The following is a 27,044-nucleotide window of genomic DNA, read 5'->3' on the forward strand; positions in this document are numbered from 1 at the left end:
ATCATGGTTGAAACATTTCATAACAGAGAAAACAAAGTTATAATTTTATCATGATATAAAAAACACAAATTATTTAGTGAAAAGCTACTTGATGATTTCTCTGGCAACATGTGGTGATGCATAAAAAACAAGTATCAACTTTGTCACATCATTGTTGTAAGCATTATAGATTGACTGAATAAAATTTGTCCTGTGAAAACATTAATTCATTTAATACAGAGAATTGATAAATGGAATTTGAGGAAAGTGCAAAAAAAAGGGTTTTTGTTCAGCCGGTCACAACTTGATGTCATAATAAAGAAAATCAGCTGACGCGAGTAAACACAGCCCTCACAAACCACTTGGTTCTTCATTTTCCAATGACTCTTTTATTCACTTGCATGGGACAAACACACATACAGACTGGTGTACATCCACCTATAAATGTACACACATACATTATGTACTATACACTTTTCAGTTGTCATGGTGAAAAGCATAGGGTGTTATAAACAAATAACAGCTAAAAAACAAGTTAATGTGCTCCCTAACAAATTCCTATGGACAAGGGAGCATGTAACTGTAAACAGCAAAATTCCAACATGGCTGCCATGTACTATAAAATGTAACTTTTAAAATTTCATGTGCTTGAAGTTGCCAGGATTGATTGTTGTGGTTAGTGTGAGAAACTCATGTGTATACTTGTATGTGTGTGTCCATCTGACCACATCACATGAGCAATAAAGTTCAGTAAACATGTGATGTGTGGAGAATGATTTCATTTTTGAACTATTAAGAAAATGTTTTTATGAAGTGCTTGACTGCTCTATTAGGGTATTTGAATGTTCTATCAATCTTTTGTAGTTCTCAGCCCACTCCAAGAAAAATAATTACAGTGACCTTAGCCCCCTTGATGGACTTGGGGGGATCCCCTTCCCCTCTGCTGTCTATGGACAACAGAAAGCTGCAACAAATGGAACTGTTACTAACATTGTGGTTTACAGTGGAATGTCACATCACAACTTTCATTGTACTATAGAGGACACAGCTTCCTATAAGATACTCAAGTCAATGAACATTCTAATTGTGTCAATACATGCAAAGGATAAAAATAGCCAGTGTATGGTCTGTTTGAGGTATGTGTAAGGATTTAAAAAGCAAAAAAACTTGAAAATGAAGTCTTAACATGTTAATATTTCTTTACCTTCTCTAATAAAAGAAACATTCAAACAAATTATTCTAATTGAACAGTTATTTATTATGATAACCACCAGATAGATAATGTTCACTGATCTGTCTGTGTAAAGCCTAAGGGTTGTTTCTATCCTTTTACAGTGAACCCTTGGTGATGCAAACCCCTTTGTTCTCAGACAATGATAAAAGTTTTCAGATAAGTGAATAGTTTGGATAACTAAAGTACAGGGCTCTGTTGAAATAGTCTAATAGAACATACACTTGAAATACAGTCTACATAAAATACTCTAATAGAACAGTCATTTCCAATTTCAGGGTCGGATAACCAAGGGACTACCAAATTTAAAATTTATTCGTGGATCATTACTTGATCAGTGTCCACCCCATCCTCTAAAGACATGAAGTTTAATAATAATTTAAACAGCAAATGTCTTGCTGGAATTAAAGTTGTAGCTTCTTGCAACCACAAAGAATGGTTTGCTCATGTAGCTGGTTGAGCTTTAGAGTATCCGGTTGTAGAATGATACTTACCTACCTTGCTTACACTTGCCCTCCCCAACCAACCCAGAAAAAAAAATAGCAGTTAGAAGGTCCCTTTCAAGGCTTTTCCAGATAAAGACCACCATACAAATACATGTACGGCTAAAATCTATTTTAGGTACAAATATTTATAGCCATCACTTGATTATACAGCACAACACTACCCACCTATTTATGAAGCTAATGTCATATACAGAGACATGGCATGTCATGCCCCCCAAGCTAAACAAAACATCTTATAACAAAGCTAATATGCCATGGCATCCAATACAACATTTATATAGGCTCTTCACATCACACGTACAGACACTGTTAAAAATTTCTTACTTCATGTTGGTGCAGATAGAAAACTAAACATGTGCACAGACAAAGTTTCCCAAAAGATGTTATTTTAGAAAAGCAACATACACCCACTGTATGGGAGTATACAGGGACAGACTCTCATCCACTAACCCAGAAAATGTTACATATCTAATTGGTATCTACACTACAAATGACACTTTACATTTATATAGTCTCAATGTACACAACTTAACACTGCTACACTGTTTCAGTTCTGTCAACACAGTCTTAATTGTGTACTGTCTCTGTCATCTACCCAATACTTGGTGGCTTCGTTTATCAACCTGTAAACATTGCAACCATGGTAACTGCACACATACATATATGAAGGCTGCACATACACACTATAGGAGACATACAGTACAAACATACTACCCCATAAACATGAATGTATATGCAGACTACTGTACACAGAGACATGTACTATATTTGACTGGTTAATAGCCACGTACAGCTACTATAACTTTCAGCAAGGAAAACCATGTGGGTAGCATTACTATCCAATATGGGCTTGTGTGGCAGAATCCTGTGGTGTTTAAATGGATCCGTGAATGACTGACCTCTATTAATCATTCTTCACTACAATTATTCATTTCAACTTTTTAAAAAAATACTATTTCCTCAACTCCTTTATCTGGTTTCTACTTCAAATGTGTCTTATAAACACTTGCATTAGTATATTCATATACAAGCCACGGCTTTTGTTTGAGGGTGGCTCTTTGGCTACTATTCTGAGGTGGCTATAATATAAGCTTCAGCTATTAACCGGTCAAATATGCACAGCTATTACTACCCAGCGACTTACAGCAGTGAGCCAGTACTGGGGTACTTATGATTCAAGTACTAGAGTCAAATCCCATGATACAGGACTACTCACAGAAGCACTGTGTCCAAGTGTTATGGATACATAGAGGTTGTAGAACACAAAAGTTTCACAGGGACCCCAACACTGCTAAATTGAGTGGATAATTGATCATTGGCTTCTTTAGTTGACATCAGACCACCAGGTCCCCATCATACAACTGGATAGACTGGAACAATGCAGGGATTTTTCTAAGGGGGGGCAGGGGCATCCCCCCCCCCCCCCCCCTAAACTCTGCTTCAACCAGCCCAATGATGAAATAATGATAAATTGTTTTGATATCATAAAATTTACAGTCAATGGCTAGCTAGCTACAATTTAGCCTAATTTAAGTTCTGCCCCCCTCAATTTCTGAAAAACTCGGATTGCCCCCCCCCCTGAATTTATTTTCTAGAAAAATCCCTGACAATGTGTTCCTTGTGCTTAAGGATCAGAACAACCGACCAATACTGCATTTCAAACCTGGAACCTTACAAGCAATTACCAGGCTGGTGCTCTTAACCACCTCGTGTGTGCACACATATACACACACACCCACACCACACACACACACACGCACGCATATACACGCACGCACGCACACACATCCACGCACGCATACACACGCACATCCACGCACACCACACACACATGCATGCACACCACACACGCACGCACACACACACAGACTTGGGCTCAAACTGATAGCCTAATATTTGGATTAATATTTATTTGCATTAATAAAATCAACCAGTGATTATCCACACATGATGATTTATACAGTGGCATGTGATTAACTGTTGAAAGGAAAACAAGTGGTGACAAATCAAAGAATTAAAATAGCATTGGGCAGCCACTAATTGGTGAATCACCATAAGTGCTTACTCCAGGTACTTCTACTTTGTTATTAACATTTTCTATCACAATATCACTGTGATAATCCTTTCAGAAAGGGCACTACTCTATGTTTTTCTTCTCAGTAATATATTCATGGAAGCCACAATTTTTTTGTGGTTATTTATAGACTTTATAATTACTGGGATGGTATATTTAGCGGAATGGCGGAATTAGCAGAAACAGCAGAATCATCATTTACAGATTATGGAAAGCCTTAGAACACCCACTACCAGTTAGCTACTCACTGTTACATCAAGACACACGGTAGTGTGTCGTGCGGCCCAAGTAGCCGGCGCGCCACACCGTGAGTATATTGACAGGAAGAACGAAAACGTCATTTTCACACCTTTGTATCTCGGTGATCACTTATCTGATTGGAACCAAATTTGCTACACAGTTGCCCGCCAGCCAAGGGAGTCTACATTCCAAATTTGAAGGAAATCGCTCCAGCCATTTCCGAGATACGAGCTGCCAAAGTTTCGTTTTTTTTTCTTTGTTTTTTTTTCTTCTTCTTCGTCTTTTCGCACACTTGCAAAAATTGCTATAACAAGCAAACGCGTGCTCCGATCGCCTTGAAATTTGGCACACAGAAAGGGAGTCCAAAGGCGAATCCTAGCATCAACTTTGGTACAAATCTGATGAATGGTTCAGGAGTTATGACCGATTATTCGCGTAAAACAAGATCGATTTGTTGTCACGCCTACAGGGTAAACCGCTTCATGGAATGAGTTGAAAATTGCTATGTAGATGGATTAACCATCGTAGGAGTGCCTTTTGGTGGTTTGAAAGGAATCGAGATAAAGACCACGGAGATATGACACAAAACCCAACCTGTGTCACAATTACGCGATCGATTTTTATGAATAAAAAAGTATTAGTTTTCACGCCTACTAGGCAAACCGCTTAGAGCAATGAGCTGAAAATCGGTGTATAGCTGGAATAATCTTCATAGAAAGTCCTTGCAGTAGTACAGTAGAATCGGATTACAAACCACTGAGTTATGATTCGAAAGCCAACTCCGTGTAGCAAATGCGAGAACGAGATACTCTAATAGAACAGTCACCCTAATAGAGCATTCGGCTAATTTATTTACACCGTTATAGAATTTTATTACATCACAAGTTATTCTGTAGGGAGTTCAGCTGCAAACAGTTAATCTTATAGACAGTTCAGCAAGAAGACAGTCACCATGTGGAGAGTTAAGCAAATATACCACTATAGAGATTCAGAACATTACAAGTCACACTGAAGAAAGTTCAGCTATAAACAAGTCATGCACTGTGTAGAGAATTCAGCTACAATTAAGTCACTCTCTAGAGAATTCAGTTACACAGAATTCAGCTACACACAAGTCACTGTGGAGAGAGTTCAGCTACAAACAAATTACCCTTTAGAGTGATCAGTTACAAACAAAACACTTTGCAGGGTGTTCAACTGCAACAAATCAATTACCTTTAGAGCGATCAGCAATGAACAAATCAACACAAATCTACCTGTAGAGAGATCAGCTAGAAACAAATCACCCTGAAGAGAGTTCAGCTACAAAAAATCACCCTGTAGAGACATCAGCTAGAAACTAGACACAATGTAAGGAGTTCAGCTACAAGCAATCACCCTGTAGAGAGTTCAGCTAAAACAAATCAACCTGCAGAGAGATCAGCTACAAACAAATCACCTTATAGAGAGTTCAGCTACAAACAGATTACCTGTAGAGAGATCGGCTACAAACAAATCAACCTGCAGAGAGATCAGCTATATACACACAAATCAACTTTTACAGAGATCAGCTACAAACAAATCACCCTGTAGAGAGATCAGCTACAAACTACACACAATGTAAGGAGTTCAGCTACAAACAAATCACCCTGTAGAGAGATCAGCTACAAACTAGACACAAAGTAAGGAGTTCAGCTACAAGCAAATTACGCTGTAGAGAGTTCATCTACAAACAAATCAACCTGTAGAGCAATCAGCTAGAAACAAATCACCCTGAAGAGAGGTCAGCTACAAAAAATCACCCTGTAGAGAGATCAGCTAGAAACAAATCACCCTGAAGAGAGGTCAGCTACAAAAAAATCACCCTGTAGAGAGATCAGTTACAAACAAATTGCCCTGTAGAGAGATCGGCTACAAACAAATCAACCTGCAGAGAGATCAGCTACACACAAATCAACTTGTAGAGAGTTCAGCTACAAACAAATTACCCTGTAGAGAGATCGGCTACAAACAAATCAGCCTGTAGAGAGTTCAGCTAAAACAAATCAACCTGCAGAGAGATCAACTACAAACAAATCACCTTATAGAGAGTTCAGCTACAAACAAATTACCCTATAGAGAGATTGGCTACAAACAAATCAACCTGCAGAGAGATCAACTACACACAAATCAACTTGTAGAGAGATCATTTACAAACAAATCACCCTGTAGAGAGATCAGCTAGAAACTACACACAATGTAAGGAGTTCAGCTACAAATAAATCACCTTATAGAGAGTTCAGCTACAAACAAAGCACTCTGTAGAGAGATCAGCTAGAAACTGGACACAATGTAAGGAGTTCAGCTACAAGCAAATCACCCTTTAGTGAGTTCAGCTACAAACAAATCAACCTGCAGTGAGATCACCTACAAAAAATCACCTTGTACAGAGTTCAGCTACAAACAAATTACCCTGTAGAGAGATCAGCTACAAACAAATCAACCAGTAGAAAGATCAGCTACACACAAATCAACTTGTAGAGAGATCAACTACAAACAAATCACCCTGTAGAGAGATCAGCTAGAAACTAGTCACAATGTAAGGAGTTCAGCTACAAGTAAATCACCCTGTAGAGAGTTCAGCTAAAACAAATCAACCTGCAGAGAGATCAGGTACAAATAAATCACTTTATAGACAGTTCAGCTACAAACAAATTACCTTGTAGAGAGATCGGCTGCAAATTAATCAACCTGCAGAGACATCAGCTACACACAAATCAACTTGTAGAGAGATCAGCTACAAACAAATCACGCTGTAGAGAGATCAGCTGGAAACTAGATACAATGCAAGGAGTTCAGCTACAAGCAGAATCACCCTTTAGTGAGTTCGACTACAAACAAATCAACCTGCAGTGAGATCACCCACAATAACGCACTTGTACAGAGTTCAGTTACAAACAAATCACCCTGTAGAGAGATCAGGTAGAAGAATTCACCTTGTAGAGAGTTCAGCAACAAAGAAACCACCATGTAGAGAGTTCAGCTGCAAACAAATCACCCAGCAGAAAGATCAGCTAGAAGAAGTTACCATGTACAGAGTTCAGTTACAAAGAAACCATCATATAGAGAGTTCAGCTACAAAGAAATTACCCCGTAGAGAGTTCAGCTAGAAGAAGTCACCTTGTAAAGAGTTTAGCTACAAAGAAACCATCATGTAGAGAGTTTAGCTGCAAACAATTCACCTGTAGAGAGTTCAGCTAGAAACAAATCACCCCGTAGAGAGATCAGCTTAACGAAGTCACCTTGTAGAGAGTTCAGCTACAAAGAAACGATCATGTAGAGAGTTCAGCTGCAAACAAATCACCCTGCAGAGAGTTCAGCTACAAAAAAAAATCACCCTGTAGAGAGTTCAGCTAGACGAAGTCACCTTATAGAGAGTTCAGCTACAAAGAAACCATCATGTAGAGAGTTCGGCTATAAAGACACCACCATGTAGAGAGTTTAGCTGCAAACAAATCACCTGTAGAGAGTTCAGCTAGAAACAAAATATCCTGTAGAGAGACCAGCTAGAAGAGGTTACCTTGTAGAGAGTTCAGCTACAAAGAAACCATCCTGTATATAGTTCAGCTACATTTCAAGTCACCCAGTAGAGAGATCAGCTGCAAGAAAAATCCTGTGGGGAATAATGAGCATGTAATAAATATATGTATATAATTTGTATAATTACTAATAAAATCAAAAATAATTGAAGTACTAAAATTCTTCTTTAAGTTCTATTCTTCTTCCTGTAGTAAAGAAAAAAACACATGGGTTAAAAAAGCCCCAAAGCCAGCCATAGGCCGGCTTTGCAGTATACAAATACAAAAAGAGGTGATATCTAATCAAAAACAGCCAAGCTGTAAAAAAAGGTGCGGCCCCCATAAAGGCCATGGTGAAAAAAGATGTGAAATCCAAGGTGGCGGCCAAGAAATGGCTGTGATGGTAGGTTAATGGTTACATTTTAATAACGGCAATTCAGGTGAATTTTGTGCCGCTTGGTCTTGGCACCAAATTCACCTGAATTGTTGTGATTAAAATGTAACCATTAACCTACCATCACAGCCATTTCTTGGCCGCCACCTTGGATTTCACATCTTTTTTCACCATGGCCTTTATGGGGGCCGCACCTTTTTTTACAGCTTGGCTGTTTTTGATTAGATATATAAATACAGCTACATAGAGCTCACTACAGTTGAAGCTCGTGGTCTTTGTAGCACCGAGTTTCTGTCTTCTTGCAGCTTAATATCATGTGGTAGTCTTAGAGTGTAGTCATATCTCAACCCTCACACCCCTTTTTTTCTTTTTCAAGCACATGTTACTAGAAGTGCATTCGGGGGCGGTGGGCTTATAATTGAAAATCTATAAATGCTACCCTGAGAAAATAGAGTATGGCTACCCAAGACTAAGCCTGACCATTCAACACCAATTGTTCTGCAACTCAAAATGTGGTAATCAGTCACATAAGATTATTATTAATATTAATTGTATAGGCTTGGAGAGCCTGTAAAGCCTGATTTTTACAAAAAAAATAGAGATAAGACTACTGTCTAAGAATTGATTACCACAGGTGATGGTAAATTGCAAGAAGACAGAAACTCGGTGCTACAAAGACCACGAGCTTCAATTGTGGTGAGCTCTATGTAGCTGTATTTATATATGTAACAGTGAGTAGCTAACTGGTAGTGGATGTTCTAAGGCCGTCCATAATCTGTAAATGATGATTCTGCTGTTTCTGCTAAATATACCATCCCCCAAAGGAGGTCGCAACTTTAAAAACTCCCGTATGAGATTTCAAATGTTTGTGATTTGGCTAGATTTCAAACAATTAATTTAATAATTAATAAATGACAATATTTCAGGGCATTTAAAATCTTAGATATCAAGAATAGTGGCATCACGTGATACATTGTATACGGAAATACGCAAAATTCTTTTTCTGGCTCATATTTTCTTTGCTTTTTCTTCGCTAAGGATGTTCACATAGCATACGGGTGCTGTACACCTTTTTGTCACTGGTTACAGTGTAATTGCCTACAAATAATTGGCAATAACCAGTAAAAAATGGCAGTGTGTAGTAAATTGATATTGGCAGACATAATGTGTACTCAACAACCTTGCTGTAAGGTTTAGGGAGGTACCAAAGTGACCATCAACATCCTGTCTTGCAATAACAGTTATTACAATCACATATTTACACAAGCTTTGAGGTTATGTTATGATGTTAACACTTGTAGCAGGGATAATTTATGGTTTACCAAGTGGGTGGGAAAAACCTGTTTATTACAGGCTTTTTAACAGTTATTGGCTGACCTATACAACACTGGTTAATAAACCATTGTCTGTACACTGGTGTACAGCACTAGGAAGTATGCAGGAAATACACGGAACTTTACAACAATTTTCAAAGATTTCAGACTTCAAAATCAGAGATTTCAAAAAAAGCTGTACAAGATTTCAAGGGACTTGCGGACCCCTCGCATTGAATATTTGAATAATTTTGCAACAGCTAAATATAAGCAAATATTCAAATACAAGAATTACTATTCATTTGAGCCTTAACACTGACACACACACAGACACACACACGCACGTACGCACTCACTCACTGACACACACATGCTCGCACACATGTACGCACTGACACACACACACACACACACACACACACACACACACACACACACACACACACACACACACACACACACACACACACACACACACACACACACACACACACACACACACACACACACACACACACACACACACACACACACACACACACACACACACACACACACACACACACACACACACACACACACACACACACACACACACATTGTGGTCTATGAACAGCTGCTATTTATACTGAGGTAGGTTAGTTGTCATTCTCTGATAGCACTGAAACAAATAGCAATTTTTTTTGATGAACAAAATGACTGATTATTTGATTATTCTTTAAGCATATATATACATCGAAATCTTTGTTGGACAATAAGATAAAGCCTGAGAGCTTTTTCTATCACTTTTATTTGTTTTCCAGGATAAATATGCCCCTATCTGAATTTCTACACAATAAAGGCTTTAAATATATAACTTTATTCACAAACAAACACACAACAATCCAACCCTCGGCCATGTGTACAGTGAGTGTCAATCAATTAGTATTTTGGTCTGCCACTCACCTCTATCTGTAACAATGCTCCTTTCCAATTGCATCATGGTTTGGTACAGCAAAACGTTTTATGTCGTTCATACAAATTTGATCAGTGAATGTATAGTTCTATTAAACAAACAAAAGATAATAACATGTATAAAAGTTGACATTACATAATTGACACTATGTACTGAGATATGTGACTGGCTAGAGCAAATATTATTTTTGCTTTTTACAAATATTATCAATAATTCACTAATAATTCAGCTGATGTTATTCCAGCTGTTGACAAGCCACAGCTTAGCTATTTCTCATCCCTAAAATTCTCCCCTACAATATATTACTATTTTAAGAGCTGCACATTCACAGAACATTAAACAGTAAATGGAGCACTTACATCATCATCAGAGCTATCTCCAATTCTTGATCCACACTGTGGACAATTAAAGACTTTGCCAAATCTTCTACATTAGACAAAAATAACATTACACAAGTACACATGTACAACTACACCCCTGTAAACCAGAGCAATTCATAATTATAAAAAGGGAAGAGTGTGTAGCCAATGCATTCACTAGAACAAGTTACCTTATTAAAATAAAAACATTATACAAAGCTTGTGGTTACATTACTATGGTAGCTAAAAAACAAACTGAAATCATCCCATCATGTGATATTACCACAAACTAAAGGTTGTAAATTCTTGTTATACGCACACGCCACAATACTAAGAACTGTATAGCTAAGATCTGCAGTGTACAAGCACTGCATGATTAACATGATTGAATTGCATAATACTTCTAGACACAGATGTGTAATCATGAGCCAGCAACACAGACCTACTACACCAAACTATGGAGCTGAACATGTCATTGTATATCAAACAGTTTCCCAAGGTATTGAGTTTTATCTCTGGTTCCAGCTAGCTCTTTACAGATACATCACAAGCAGGCTGTTTCAATGGATGCTGGGCAATCTCCAGTCTATGGCTGGTATATTTGAAATGCTACACAAACAATATTGCAAGCTTAGTATAATATATAGAAGCTTTAGATCAAAAAGATCTCCATGTAACTCTGTTTCTTGTTCAAACATAAACTTTCAGTAAAACTATCATCCATAAAATATGGAAGGTCAAACAGCTCCACAAAATTACGCATAGATTATTAAATCCATTGTCTGCATGTACCCTATTTATCTGTGAGTACTTAACAGACCACAGCAGCAAACTCCACACTTTGTAATGAAGAGAGATGACAATTATTTGCATCCTCACCATCACAGTTGTGTCACCAGTATTATCATCACTGTACTGTATGATAACATTGGTGGATTGATACTTCTGTTTATCTGACAGGCTTTTAGTGTTTTATGACTATCAGAATATAATCAAGATGTACCAGTTTCCTAGACTCTTTAATCTTGTAATGTAATAGTACAATGGAGGAACGGATGGTACTACATTACTGAAATACCATCAGTTACCCATGCATTAAATTAATTTTTGAAATCTTGTCTTTTGCATTATGACAGTGTGTTTTCAGGTATATCACGCATCACTACATTTATGTCATATTTACCTAAGGACAATAATCTGTTTTAAAGAAATTCCTATCTGTCAGAAGAAATACAATTTCCACTACCATTCATCGAATAATGCTCCACACGGAAAGTTTATTATTGTAAACTTGAGATATTCTATATATGCACTAGCTAAAGTTCCAGTTGTAATTAACACTGGTATATACAGTGTCGGGATAATGCATAATGTGCTACGTACTTTTTGTGGTAACTATATAACAAAGTATGCTATAAAAAAAATTTGTAACATAATGCAAGTTACTTTATTTACACTGAAACGTAACACGTTACCTAAGTAATGAAGTTACTCGAATATTACTTGCAGTTACTAATCTCATTGCCAAGAAGTAACAAGTAGGGAAGCTCACCTGGAATTACACTGTAATAATGAATGACCAGTTACTTTCTCTTGAATACAATTATAATCAAGATTTACACATTGTTCTCACGATAAGGTGGTAGTTGCACACATAAGGCTATGGTCTGCAAGATTAGTTGGGCAATGCACATATCCAGTATATACAATAGTGAAACTAACAATAAACTAAAAGTAAACAGTTGGTCAGCTATTTACTTTTTACAATATACAGTCAACAGAATTTTATAATCACTAATCACAATACTCACAACGCTGCATACATCAAAGTTCTTCACTTCAGACATACAAAGGTAGTTTTTTTCTCCAAGAGAGGCTACACCACACTCTTTGGAAGACTTCATGAATATCACATATACACAGGGCCACCCAGAGAAATTAAGAGGCCCAGGGCAAAGAGTTAAAGTTGGGCCCCAGGGGCAAGGAGGTTTCCATTCTGAATCACAACTTCACCCAAGCTGTAAGTTGAAAACCAAAAAAAAAAAAAGGTCATTACATGCTGACAATGGCAATAGCTACCCCTCACCAACCATACTCCTTTATTTATAAGCTTGTTACACTGCTCCTCTGAAGAATACTGTGACTGCTCTATTAGAGTATCTAGATCTGACTGCTCTATTAAAGTATATTGATCTTTCAAACAGGCATTCATGGGGCTTGTGGGCGTCCCTGCATATACATGAATACAATTGAGTTTTTACCCAGTACGGAATAAACTATTGTTGGTATCAAGAAAAACTATGCAGGAGTAAAATTCCTTTTTAGCCTACGAACATTCTTTCCTCCATAATAAATGACCTGATCAGGTTAAAGTAGGTATGTGATATGTGGGATGAACATCTTGGTACTATGCAACTACAACCAGTGTGAGGCATATATTATTTAATATGCTATTAAAGGCAGTTAATACTAGTAATGCTTTTTAATACTAGTAATGCTTTTTAATACTAGTAATGCTTTTATAAGTACATAATCAATTTAGACTCGAGAGTTTAACAATGAATGTTAAGCACTTTGATAAGTAAATGATGTTTGCCCCACTCTATGATGTTTCAATATGTACACACACACACATACAGTGTAGTTATAATTTTTTTTGAAACTATTAGAATCAATGTCATGCTACTTCTAAAAACTTGGAAACATAATTTATTATAGCATGCTTAGAACCCGCATCATCCTACGTACAAAAATGTTGCTATTATATGAAGTTACTACACAACATACTTGCTGTGACAAGTTATGCTCAGGGATAGTTTTTACAATAGATTGCATGATACTTTTTCACAAAACATTGTGAAATCTGATGTAGTGACTTATTGTACAGTGTGCAAAATAACATCTGGACAGGTCAATTACACCAGGTGTCAGGCCATCATTGAATTTGTCCAGAAATAGTGTCCTTTCAAAGTATTATATAGTGTTAGCATTGGGCTAGGAGGAGGCCAGACATGATGGTATTGACATGTAATTAAATTATGTATTTTTGGTTTGTACTGACCACAAGGGTATGCCTAAGTTAACCTCTGAGGTTAACAGTTTACTAATGTTGTGCCAGCCTACTTGTATCAGTCACCTGTACTGCAGTAGTAAAATGTATTTATAACCTGATTGCAATTAGTAGTTTTACTTGTGGTATTCATGATCACCTGTACAACCAGTTTTTAAGCTAGAATGAACAAGGCATCAGTGCATCTATTCATATTAGGGATAGAACTACTATATATTCTAAGCCATGGCAGCTGCCAGCATAAGCAAAGTTTGACCACATAGCTATATCATTCCAAGGCAAGCCTTGACTGAAGTCCTTATGACTCCATTCCTACAAAGGCCCAATTGATTCTATAGAAGCTCTTTCATGTGGCCAGTAGCTACCCTTTAAAATGCTGTACTATCAGTATCAGTGAGTGGTTGATAAGTAATCAGATCTACAGTACATTGGTGGCCCCAATGTTTGAAACAAATATCCCAAGTGGTAGAAACACAAGAAAGGAGAAACAATAAAAGTTAAAATGTCCAGTCAAATTGCTTGATGTCCACTCAAGTTTTGCAATGCCCTGACAGTACAACAGGACATGTCTGAAAAGTTATTTCACACACTGATTACACATGTTATACAAATACCAGTGATAAACTGTTTTTTTTTTGCCCATTTTATTGTGCACACCTGAATGCCATGTCCTAGACCACATATATTCATACATACATTTATATATTATGCATATATACCAACTACAATCATATTTCCAAGAAGCCTATGAATATCTGATAGCTTCTCAGTTTTCACTATATTATTTAATAGTGGTCGATTTGTTAGAGATTTTATACTATTTAATTCACTATACACACAACATAGCCAGCAAGTCTACCAGATTAACAAGCATAGAAACAGCATGCTTAAATATTTGGGCATGCATATAATAGCTACAGCTGATTTTGTGCTATTTGTCTTCTGCTAACTCTGCATGTCATCTTGTGAATGCTGCATACAAGTTCCACACTAAGTTAACCACAGGATTTATACATAAAACTAGTTGCTCTGCATTTTGCTAGCTAATAACAACAAATACATCTACAATACATGACCAAGCATATGACCAAGGATGATAATTGGTTAGAAAACGGTTACACACCAGTTCCCAAAAGCACTCTATTGGACAGCAACAGCCCAGTAGCACTTCCATTGTGTTACCACATGTCTTACATGTTAGCTCCACCACTCAATTATACACATTCAAAATGCATTAACAAAATTTAATAGCTGTACAACATCACTCCACATATTATGTGACCAAGCTTGTAAAAAGGATCTCCCTCACTTGATAAAGCATAGTTTTGTTTGGATTTAACATCCAGATATGAGCTTATACCGATCATCTATATCAAAGCCATGTTGTCAATCACAGTTGACTAAATGCCAATAGCTCTACATCTAAAGTTATGAATCCTGAAAGTTGGTAAAGTCGATGCAAGTGGAAGACAAATCCAATCACATAATATTATGTAGTGCTTAGTCTGATCTGGATCATGAATAACAACTGTGTTTGTCCATCAGTTAACAGACATGGTGGTTTTGCTCCTGTTCATGACATCCATCATGTTTACCAAAACAGTAAAGTCCATTGGTTGTATTAAATAAACAAGCATGTTTAGCTAGTGTTAACACTACTACTGGTTAGGTGCAGTACTACATATATCATCCAAGAAATGAAACAGTAGCAACACAAACTTTATAACACTGTACCATCAGTAAAATTAGTTTACAGTCCATAATGGAATATGAATCTATGCTAAAATTAATGTCCCTCTATAAAACCCTCCTATACAGTGTTCAAGTGATACATAGCACATAGTGAATGCATTACACAGTATCATACCATTGGTACCCATTAATATATAGTGTATATTGATACCTATAGCAGTACAATAGTTACAAAAGGGTTGCATCGAAAGGAAAGTGTTTACACACAATTGTTAATAATTCAGCATTAGAATATATTTGCCACAAACAATCCTTGGGTGATGGCATATAGCAAACATACAACAATTCAAGCGTTCATAATTTCAAAAAAAATACAAATGTCTACCTTAATACACAAATCAATGTTCTATTTTTTAAAAGATGAATTTTGTTACATTTGACCACATCATGGTTACCCTAGCCTCAATCTATCAAATAAGAGTTAATACTTTAAAGTGATTATAAGTGGCTAATCACTAGTTTCCCACAAATCACATAAATGACACAAAAAGTATACAATGGAGAAAGAAGAAAAAAACTGCTGAAGTATCCCATTGTTTCACTGAAATGTGGGTGGTCATGTCATGTATTTGTAAATAACTGAAAACATGAAAACAGACAAGAAATGTTATGAAACATACCACAGTCATTATGCAGTTAATATAAACATCTTAGGCCTTTATAAGGCCTTCTGGTATACAGGCTCTGCCTTTACCAGGTACTTTAATCATAACACACCACACACTTTGATGGGGGCAGGAATGTGCTCAATTGTGCAATTGAGGATAATTATATGTGACCATCTCAGCAAAAAACTGACAAGCATGAATATTGAGAAAATTGAAATAAAAATAATTCGTAAATTAAGCATGCCACAGAGAAAAAATAAGCAAGTTTTTATCGAGCCAGTACTTGAAGAAGGAAGGCTCAAATTGATTAAAGCTATGTACCATCTTATTTGCCTGCTCATGGGAAGTTCGAAATCTTTGTTTTGTTCTGTAGCTCCAGTGGTATGCATGTCATGTGCATTTGTTTACAATCCGGTAAACAAGATCGTCATCGTTTCTTCTACCAAACAGCCTTAATATTCATATGTGCAAGTGTCTACAGGGTGAACACTATACATTGGCTGATGTGCTGATCCATGGTGAACATCATTTTAAGCCAAATTGCAACAATCCAAATGGAAGTTATGACTGTGAATGTAAGTGCCTGTAGTTTATTTTCAGTATAGTTGCTGTACAAATCGATTATCTTACTCTTCCTACTATAATTCCAGAACTACTCACAGAAGGCCGAAACTTTGGTGATCCATTTCTTGGACATTGCAGATAATACTGAGAAAAAAAAAAAACTTTAATTGTGCAACAAGTCAGTGAGACGGTCACATATCTGATAATGTGTTAATTTTATAATAATAAACTCAAAGAGTTCATAATACAAGAGAGAGAGAGGGAGTATCTAACTAGGAAAATCAGAGTCAAGTAGACTGTTCATGGAATAAAGTCTCGACCTTATCAACACTAATAGGCACCAATCAACAGTTCTCTATCACCAGAAGAAGTAAAAATTTAATCAAAGACAAAGTGCAAAGTACAAGCTATATTGGAAGCTCTCTTATTTCTATTACATATGAACTCTTGACAATAGTCATCTGCTCTTTGACATTGCATTTAGTCATCAGTTATAACACATATGTTGTAAGAATCAATATTAGTCTCATGCTCAGCATTGGCTGACTACTTAGAATCAAGTTGCATAATCGCTTACAAACAGCAAAAAGCCGTTCAAAAAAGTTTACTTGATGCGATACCTTAATTTATTGTATAAGTAGAGGACAGTGTTTCACTTGTGGTGAAATGTCAAGTCACGGTTCCTCAGTCTCATGAGGAATACACAACTTGACAACAAATATTTTAAAACAACCAACAAATTCTAATAAATGGCTTTAACCCGTCTGCTTCTTTTCACCTACTTCCAATACATTCATGTAATAGTGCAACTCATCAATTTTGAAATATTTAGGCTGGATTGCACTTCTGGGCCCAAGAAAATCAACTACTCAAGAAAATCAGACTGTGTTTGCGCATTAGGGCAAGCCCAGCTGGACACGAGACTACCTCTGCATACATGCTATTGTGAGAAAAATCTAGAAATCAACTGGATGGAAAATGCTTTTTATCGACACTCACTTTTATAAAGCCACATAATTTCTTTTGTTGCTAAACTGCTACACACTAGCAGGATTACGATGAAATTCAGACCATACCACATGTACATATGATGTGTAGCTACAGTATTTACAAAATGTTACAATTGCAATTCTAGCTCTACACTCAATATACATTACAACACATGTGATTACCTTCTTAATCCATCAACGCACACACGGCACAATCGTCTTCCACAGCATGACACTTGCTGGGGATTGCGAAGAATTTTCCCACATACAACACATAGATAACTGGCTATTTCGCTTTGGTTGAGAGGCTCTATCTTCTTACGGTCGTAGATATGGTCTACATCTACTTCTATTCCTTCTAAATGAAGTTCTTGTCCAGCTGACACTGTTATCATCCTGTAATAACGCAACCCCATATTAGTACATGAACAACAATGATTTGTAGTGGGCCAGTGATGGGTGTAAACTGCAAAAACAATGTCATTTACATCATGTAAACCACAAAATTAGTACGGCTTCACCCTCCTACACCTATAATTATGTTACTGGCACACCGCCTGGCACTACCATAGATTATTACGAGTGGGATCAACAATAATCTGACATGACACAAAAATACGGGTGAGAAGCCTACTATAGTCAAGGAGCTTCTCTGTAAGTATATGCATGGGTAGCTAACCGGACACGTAGAGTGAGAAGACACTACAGCGCGAGGACATCCCAGACAAGTAATTATTATAGTTATAATTTAGATACACACCGCATGCATGCATTAATGGACATACCTCTGCTACATAGCTGGTTAACCCTTAATAATTTAAGCCATTTAACACAAACCTTAGAGAGTGCCACCACTGTGACTAGGTAATCACTGCAACTATAGCCATATCTGAAGTATTATAACCGTTTCGCAGCATTATAGTAAAAGTACAGTTGACACAACTTAAAAATTTGAAACCAGCTACGCACCTGGAGATATTCCCGAGTCACGTGTGTGTACGAATACGAGGATTTCCAAATCTTTTCAACACGCCTATACGAAAAACGTGATCCTCTACGTCACTTCCTACCTTTTATACCAACGTGACTGTTGAACCGGTTAGAGCAGTGCCTAAGACACTCTAATTGCCGTTTCACTTTAATCAAAGATTTTCACTTACACTCCTTGGTTAGTGGTAAACACCTCATACAGGCTCTGCTTGCCCTCCAGTGCTTATAACTGGCAAAGTTGATAGTAAATAAATGAATATTTCATTATACAGTGAATGTACTTTACAATGCATACATGTAATCAGCTAGCTAGCTAACTATTTATCATTTGAGAACTAGGAGTTTTCTTGGTATTCCCAATAAACTGTTATTGTGCATGTTCATAACTGAATTTACAGTACATTACATTGGTAAACTTTGTCTATGGTGAGGTGAATTATGCTGAGGTGAATTATGCTAAAAGAGCTGACTTCAAAAGAAATCCTATTTGTTTGCTTACTTAAGGGGAGGAGTTGTACTTATTTGGATGTAAAAACTGATATTGAAGTTTAAAAAATTCCATTCCACCATTCCAGTAGTCCACTTCGCTGTTTACACACTATTTTTTGGACATTTAGGTGCTGGACTATAGTATGTTCACGTTGAGCTGAATCCTCAAAAACATTTAATAACTCATGGATGTAATTACACACGATCTTGAAATTTGGCTCATTTGTAGTACTGCTTGACCCACTAAAAACATTTCAAAATCTTTTTGTTCAAATGTTTGACATAATATTTACGGCCAATCAAAATTTTCACAATACATTTCCTATGGGGAAGCCATGTAAGTACAATGTCCATTACAGCCCTTTCCCAAACTTGTAATGGAGCCAAACCGTACATGTCTGTTGTTGACACCTTTGCTGTTACCAATAATCATCTGGTTGGCTGAAATGTTAACTCTGTTGAGAAAAAATCCACTTTTAATTTTTAGCTGTTTTTCAGGATTCAGCTCAACGTGAACATACTATAGGTGTGATTCATTCATATTAACTTTTAATCAGCCATACACCATTGTGCATGTCTCGGGTATCTGAAATTTCACATAATAATGAAATTTCACATAATAGAAGCACACGTAAACGCATTGCGCTGAGGTGTTGCAAAGATTTGGAACTCAGACTCTTACCTTTAACATTAATGAGATCCAGGATATTTTGTTCGCAATCAAGTCACTCAAGTCACCCACACGGAATTTTGATATCAACAACTACGTTACATTTACTCAGGGACACATCAGCTCTTCAATATGCAATAAACGTGTACATCTTATACACACCAATAACTTGAATAGGAATTCCTATTATCATCAGTTGCCTCGTTTTGAAAACCACTATACTTATCATTACCTGTGCCCATGCAGCAAATGTCAAGAACTTCCACCACCAATCAGACACTATACGTCAATTAGTTAATTTAATTACTGTACACTCATGTACTGGGCTGTAGGCACTGGTTGACCATTGACTTCTTGCCATAAAGCAATAATAAATCCTCAGTACAGGGCTAGATGTGTTGCCCTTATAAAAGTAAACAACTAAAGTGGAGGTGCCACAGTGATGCAACAATACCTAAGGTGGAGTTGTGGTTCAATTATGGCATTGTTATGCCGACTTTGAAGTGGTTCATACTTTTGAGCTGATGACTCAGCCATCAGAAAATTGCTCTGGAGCTGAAAATCGCTAACCCGAGTGAAGTACTGTAACTACGCACTTTAAAGTAAGCACCAGTGACTACCTTCCACCCAACAGTACGTTTTTTAAAGTTTTAAAGTATTCTACATATATTACAAGGCTTGAAAAGATTACAAAACAACACAAAAACGTACTTACATGTAACGCACACGATAAAACTAAGATTTTCATGATGATCAACATGTGGACAAACCCACAGCAATTTTCATCCTCATTGGAGCTCAGATGATGGAGCAACTCCCAAGTTAAACACGAGTTGTCAATTTATGCCAGGGTTCTATTGGAGAATATACGGAGAATTTTTCTATTAAAAAATCTCGGATACTGGAATGCCTACTGGTAATGTACAGTATTGCTGATAAAAATGATTACTGGCTGTAAATTTGATTTTACCATTTTTGCCATTTGACTTTACAAATCCCAATAGCATGTTTTGATATGCACCACAATAAGCTGAAACTTGCAGGTAGGTGGTCCATTCTTTGGACACCATAGATAATGCTACGATAACAAAAAGAATTTGGAAAAAGAAATCATGAGAACTAGATGGCATGTGTTTTAGCTGAGACAGTCAGCAATACTAAACTAAAAGCAGGGGCATGGAGAACATGGAGCCAGATACACAATAGCTTTGTGTTTGTGGCCAACAGAATTTGACCAAACGGTCTATTACACTGGCTTCTCAAAATGATAGACTGGAGAGGTTTTCAGGTTGGTTGTCTGAAGCTACATGAATACCTTAGGGCATTTGCAATAAATAGCCAATGGAATTCAAATTTACTGCTCAAATGTCATTGGCTATATTCAAATTCATTACACATGCACAATGTAGTCACAGACAACCAACCAGAAAACCTCTGTATACATTTATAGACATCTGAGGAAGTTAGTGACCTGTACTCCATCCAGATTTCATTGAACATACATACTTGGCTATACAGGTGTGGCCCCATACTCCCTATTTATTTTCTAATACCAATGCATTTACAAAACTTAGAAAAGATCAGTTCATTATAAAATAATTGTATTAACATAATGACTAGAATGAATATGACACCCCAACACACAGGCAGATAACTATTAAACATGACATAGATTATATGTATAAGCAAGAGTTCATAATATATATACTAAGGAGAGTATCCTACTCTCATATACCCCTGTAGAAAGGCGTATCGTGAAGTTATGACGTAACACTTCTGAGTTCGCCCGTTTTTCTTTGTATAATTAATGATGTCATTAGTTGAACATGGTATCGATTGAACGCGTGCCTACCAACGTCGCTAGCAACCAAATTAACTCCAGCTCTAAGCGTTTCTCACCCAACTACAATCGTTCCTTCATGGGTTAAGACCGCTTCGTAGGCGTTTCTTACTAGGCCATTCGCGAATACGGCTATCCTGAGAGTCGCAAGTGTGAAACGGTGCTAACGATTCTTGCACTTTTATGGCTTCATGTACGTCACAAACCTCAACACCTTGTCATTACATCATAACTTCACGATATGCCTTTTTACAGGGGTATATGAGAGTAGGATACTCTCCTTAGTATATATATTATGAACTCTTGGTATAAGTGACCGTCTCAGCAAAAACCCAACTTGTTTGCACAATTTTAATATATCTTTTTTTTTTAAATTTTCTCAGCATTATCTGCAGTGTTCAAGGAATGGATCAACAAAGTTTCAGCCTTCTGTGGTGAGTAGTTTTGGAATTATAGTGCTAGACAGTAGAAAGAGTAAAATATTTGATATGTACAGTGACTAAACTGAAAATAAACTACAGGTGCTTACATTTGCAGCCATAACTTCCATTTGGATTAGTCTACAATGTTGCAATTTGGCTTAAAATGTTCAAAATGGATTAGCACAACAGCCAAGGTATAGTGTTAGCCCTATAGACACTTGCGCATATGGATATGAAGGCAGTTTGGTAGAAGAAACAATAACAGCCTTGTTTACGTTTACCGTTTCATAAACGAATGTACGTAACATGCATGCTGCTGGAGCTGCAGAAACAAAACAAAGATTTTCAAACTCTCCATGAGCAGGTGAATAAGATGGTATATAGGTTTAATCAATTTTTTCTTTGTAGCATGTGTAATTTTACAAATTATGTTTACATTTCTATTCTCTCAATACGCATGCTTGTGCAAACAAGTCGGATTTTTGCCAAGACGGTCACATATGTCGCAGGTAAGCATACTGCATATACATGCATTTATTTCACTGCAAAATTAATAAAGTATATCATATAAACAGAAGACCATAGAAGAGTCTAACCTACTGCATAACCAACCATGTTCTTGTATTGATATTCAAGTTAGTTTGATCCGTGCTGGGAGAGTTACGGCTGATAACTGGCAATATGTGGGCATTAGCATTTTGATACCTTGAAAAGTACGATAAAGAGTCCCACAACGTTTATACCGACAAATCGACATACAATAGTTCATTACTGATCATTCTTTCTTACTAAAGTGTTGTTTGGTGACAATCGCTTTCTTGAGTGAAGTCCAAAACAGCCGTTTTATCCTTTAACCTGGATAAAACTAACCCGATGGCCAAAAAAATGTTTTCATCATCTTTCCTAACTTTTGTTCTATGTCCTGAGTAATTTTCATGCGCAATCAATCACCAGAAGCCGTTTTGTAGCCTCTTAAAGGAGTCCCGCCATTGAATTTGCCCCACTTCTTTCCCCGTGGAAGTTGCAATTACACATTTTAACGTAATTTTGTGACGTAAAAGTTATTGCTCTATTGATATTTCAACCTGGGAATTGACCAGTGGGTTTATTGAATTCGATAATTATATAACTGGCCTACAGATGTGAGTGCCTGTGTACCACCCCCTTGAGAAATGCTGTAGCTTGTCACACAATCTACACAACTTCTATATAAGGCCACTCCAAATAAATTCTCTGTTTCCTGTCCACCGCCCGCATCTGGTTACTGCCAGCTCTAAATATTCCATTATTCCATATTCTTCCATTATTTTCCAGTTATTCTTGCATACTGATAGGCTCAGTAAAAGCTATCTTGAAACAGTGTCAGGCTATCTTGAAACAGTGTCAGCAGTGCTATCAAGTCAGCACAAACTTCACGTTTGTGTTATTTTTGCAACTTACAAAGGAAGGAACAAGCTTAAGCATGTTTTTATGCAGCCTTTGTGGCAGTGCCAGGCAAATAATGGCTTGAAAAGCTAGCCAACCTTATAATGAAATAATGGAAATGGACCGCCCGCCCGCATGCAAATATGCCTGAGTCCAGGACGGGAAACAGAGGATTTATTTGGAGTGGCCTAAAACATAGCACAGCCACCGGTTTAATTTGGCGCGGGTTTCATCAGCCATAAACATGACTACTAGGTGCTCCGGTGCTCAAAGCCTATAGAGCGTTTTCATTTCCATGGTAACGAATAATGACGTAAAGGGCACACCTACGGTCGCCATATTGTTGAACCACGTTGCGGTAGTGATTGTTGTTTTTACAACGTTTGTATTGTGAATACAATGGTTAACTGTGCTATTGTTGGCTGTTCTAGTGACAGTAGCAAGCCTGGAAGGAACAATTGCTCGTTTCACAAGCTACCAACCATAATCAAGGACCTCAAATGGTGGAAATAACGACGGAAAGGAGAAGAGTTTGGTTATCAGTCATCTCTAGAGACGATTTGCCATGTTTAGAAAATGTTTATGTTTGCAGTAATCGTTTTGAAAGCGGTAAGTGCTACAAATGTGCACAAGTATCAGAGGAAGATATTGTTGCCTCTTCCAGTCAGTGTTGTTGCACAAGTATCAAAGGAAGATACTGGCCGTGTGTTTGTTAATGATGCCATCATGGTACTCGAACTGATCAAGGAGTGTTGTGTCACAGTAAAATGGTGCAAACAACTCCACCTCAGACTTGTGATGTTGGGGTTCAGACAGATGACTGGAATTTTTTCAATGAGAAGGTTTTTTTGTCAGATGATTCCAAGGTACATTACTACACTGGGCTGACCAAGTGCGCACTGCTGCTGTCAACATTTGAGTTTGTGATGAAGCCCTTTTGTAATGGAGAGAAACGAGCATTCTACTGGCGTTCATTCCTCATAGTTCTTTTAAAGTTGAGGCTTAATCTGGGACTGCAAGACCTATCATATAGATTGAATGTATCACTAGCTACTGTGTCACGTTCATTCCATGCAACACTAGAGGTTATGATGGTACGTTTGCAGTGGCTTATAAAATGGCCAGAGAAGGAGCAGCTGTGGAAAACTATGCCAAACTGCTTTCGTGCCTGCTATGGAACTAAGGTAGTGGCAATTGTTGACTGTTATGAGATAAAGATTGAAACACCATCTCATTTAGTAGCTAAGTCAGCAACATGGTCGCAATATAAACATGCTAACACTGCTAAAGTGTTCATCTCAATGTGTCCACAAGGAGTAACTACCTTTGTTTCATGTGCCTGGGGAGGAAGAGTAAGTGATAAACACTTGACTGTCAACTGTGGCTTTCTTTCAAAATTATTGCCGGGAGACATTGTCCTTGCTGACCGCGGTTTTGACATTGATGAGGATGTTGCCAGAATGCAGGCAACTTTACAAATACCCGCATTCACACGTGGATGTGTGCAGTTGTCTCCACAAGATCTTGAGAAAACTCGCCAACTGGCAAATGTCTGTATACACATTGAGAGGGTGATAGGTGCTATGAGGCAGAGATACTCTATTCTGATGAGTTGTATCCCCATAGACTTTGTGAAACCTAAGGCAAATGGAGAAAAAGCTACTATAGACAAAATTATAATTATTTGTTCAGCATTAAATAATTTATGTAGTAAATCTGTAGTTCCTAATAATTAATTTCATTACATGACAAATACTGTAATTGTACATTAATATAATAACATTATTTCTTTTGCTTCTTCTGTGTAAATTGAAGCAACTTACAACAGTTTGCACAATACCACTTGTTGGTACGTGGAGGATTCTTCAAGATTAAGGCATGAGAGGTGGAACCATTGAATATTCTCACAATCATCATGGTCACATCCAACCATCTCACCGCCCTTGTCTTCCTTGCAGTAAGTGTAAGTATCACTAACAGCTGAAGCTGCTGCAGTCTGTGCTGGTATAACTTGTTCTCGAGAATGCCATTTTTCCAGCAGTTCTGGAAGAATACATAATTCAAAAAAATGAGAACTTTTGTCAACTATGTCTTTGATCAGGTGTTCATCTCAAAATATTCTCTGGATTGAGATGCTTGCATTACCATCACGAAAAGTCGCAACTACAAAATCAGCAGAACACACAAAGAGCTGAGTCTGTACTTGATAGTAGTACATGTGTGTTTTCAAAAGGTTACCATCATCTTGAATGTAGGGAGCTGATGATGGTTGAACATCACGAACGCAATAAGGGTACTTGACTTCCAGTACCCCTATTCCAGTGCAGCATTCACACTGGATATTACCATCCGGACTAGCCCCAATGAAGGGATATGTGATGCTAATAATAAGCCCACTTTCCTTGCAAACAAAGCCAGAGTGAACATCTTTCATGTGCTGACCTTGCTGAAGTCTCGTGTTCACACCCCCACTTAGTAGCCTTAGAGGAGAAATTATTTATCTCTGGATAACAAATTCGTCGAATCAGGCAATGAGTCATTGTATAAATGTGCTCCCCTTTTCCTGTTGCAGCTAATAGAACCTTTAGGCTTCGTAAATGTTATGTCCATTATTCGAGTATAAGGTATCGTTTCCACTAAGCGCAGCTCCTTCCACACACAACCTATCTGTGTACAAGTTGTGGAAACCCGTGATGCCGATTCAAGATAAAATAAAATAGCTGCAACATGGGAACAAACTTCACCAAAGCCTGCCATGCAGGTGCAGTGACGTGCCTCAACTGTGCCATCATGCTCACATGTCACCCAAGTGTTCACTGGTGGATCATTAGCACGCTGGGAGTGTCTCAACTATAGTACATATAAGTGAAGTGATTGCATGTGTAGCTAAAATTTACCTTTGCTACTGCAGCAAACTTTTTGTCAAATCGTTTTGAACCAGGTAGTTCACGAATAAGTATTTGTACGCATCAAGACTTTTATGAGCTTTAAACCATTGTGAAGTACAAAAGCTGAGTCCCAGGACCAAGTAGTTGAAGATATCTGTGTTCGTGACAGGTGGAAAAACGCCTTTCATCAATTCAGAGAGTAGAATCAAATACGGGTCTTGAATTCCAGATAGTTCCTCGAGGTACCTCCTCTTATTACTGATAGACAACTCCCGAGCATAGTCACTTAATGGCAATTCATCAGCCGCCATATCCTTAATCACGATCCAGTTCCGGTTCAACAATATGGCGACCGTGGGTGTGCCCTATACGTCATCATTCGTTACCATGGAAATGAAAACGCTCTATACTCCTGCCGTACCACACATCTGCTCACAAAAAAAGTCCAACAACCAAACGCGCCCAAATTCAGTTGTTCTCTACAAACTAGCTATGTTGGAAAATAAATAAAATATATTACAACTTACTGGACAGGCAGTGACAGGTGGTTGCTACCACTACCTCTAGTTTTACTCGCCTGGTTCGGTCACTCAAAAATCGATCACTAATCTTCTTGTATTAGGCTGAGAACTTCTAAACGTTCGTAGGGAACTTCCTCCGAAACTTCAGAGCAGCATCTAAGGTCACCCACACTTGAACATTCAGCACCGAGCAAATGCCGGTGGACGTGCACGTGGTTACTGAGTTATA

The 27,044-nt window shown here is 37.6% G+C and overlaps 2 protein-coding genes across 4 annotated transcripts; one reads left to right on the forward strand and one right to left on the reverse strand.

The window, feature by feature from the left end:
* LOC136246748 (uncharacterized) lies at positions 1 to 27,025 on the reverse strand. Of its 3 annotated transcripts, XR_010696802.1 has the most exons (6): positions 26,822 to 27,025; positions 17,754 to 17,966; positions 10,588 to 10,654; positions 10,219 to 10,316; positions 2,219 to 2,339; positions 1 to 417 (listed from the first exon to the last, which is right to left on the reverse strand). XR_010696802.1 is itself a non-coding variant. In XM_066038308.1 (5 exons), the coding sequence occupies exons 2-4, from the start codon at positions 17,963 to 17,965 to the stop codon at positions 10,221 to 10,223; spliced, it is 375 nt and encodes a 124-aa protein (XP_065894380.1). In that variant the 5' UTR covers position 17,966; positions 26,872 to 27,025; the 3' UTR covers positions 425 to 2,339; positions 10,219 to 10,220. The 3 variants fall into 3 exon arrangements, 2 of the variants coding, with proteins under 2 accessions (XP_065894380.1, XP_065894379.1); XM_066038308.1 differs by lacking the exon at positions 1 to 417 and having other exon boundaries at positions 425 to 2,339; positions 26,872 to 27,025; XM_066038307.1 differs by lacking the exon at positions 1 to 417 and having other exon boundaries at positions 425 to 2,339.
* Positions 23,715 to 25,259, forward strand: LOC136246746 (uncharacterized). Its single transcript, XM_066038306.1, has 2 exons — positions 23,715 to 24,872; positions 24,928 to 25,259. The coding sequence occupies exons 1-2, from the start codon at positions 24,174 to 24,176 to the stop codon at positions 24,979 to 24,981; spliced, it is 753 nt and encodes a 250-aa protein (XP_065894378.1). The 5' UTR covers positions 23,715 to 24,173; the 3' UTR covers positions 24,982 to 25,259.
* Positions 27,026 to 27,044: the final 19 nt, after the last annotated feature.

This window comes from Dysidea avara, chromosome 2 (genome assembly GCF_963678975.1).
Source record: "Dysidea avara chromosome 2, odDysAvar1.4, whole genome shotgun sequence".
Taxonomy (NCBI): domain Eukaryota; kingdom Metazoa; phylum Porifera; class Demospongiae; order Dictyoceratida; family Dysideidae; genus Dysidea; species Dysidea avara.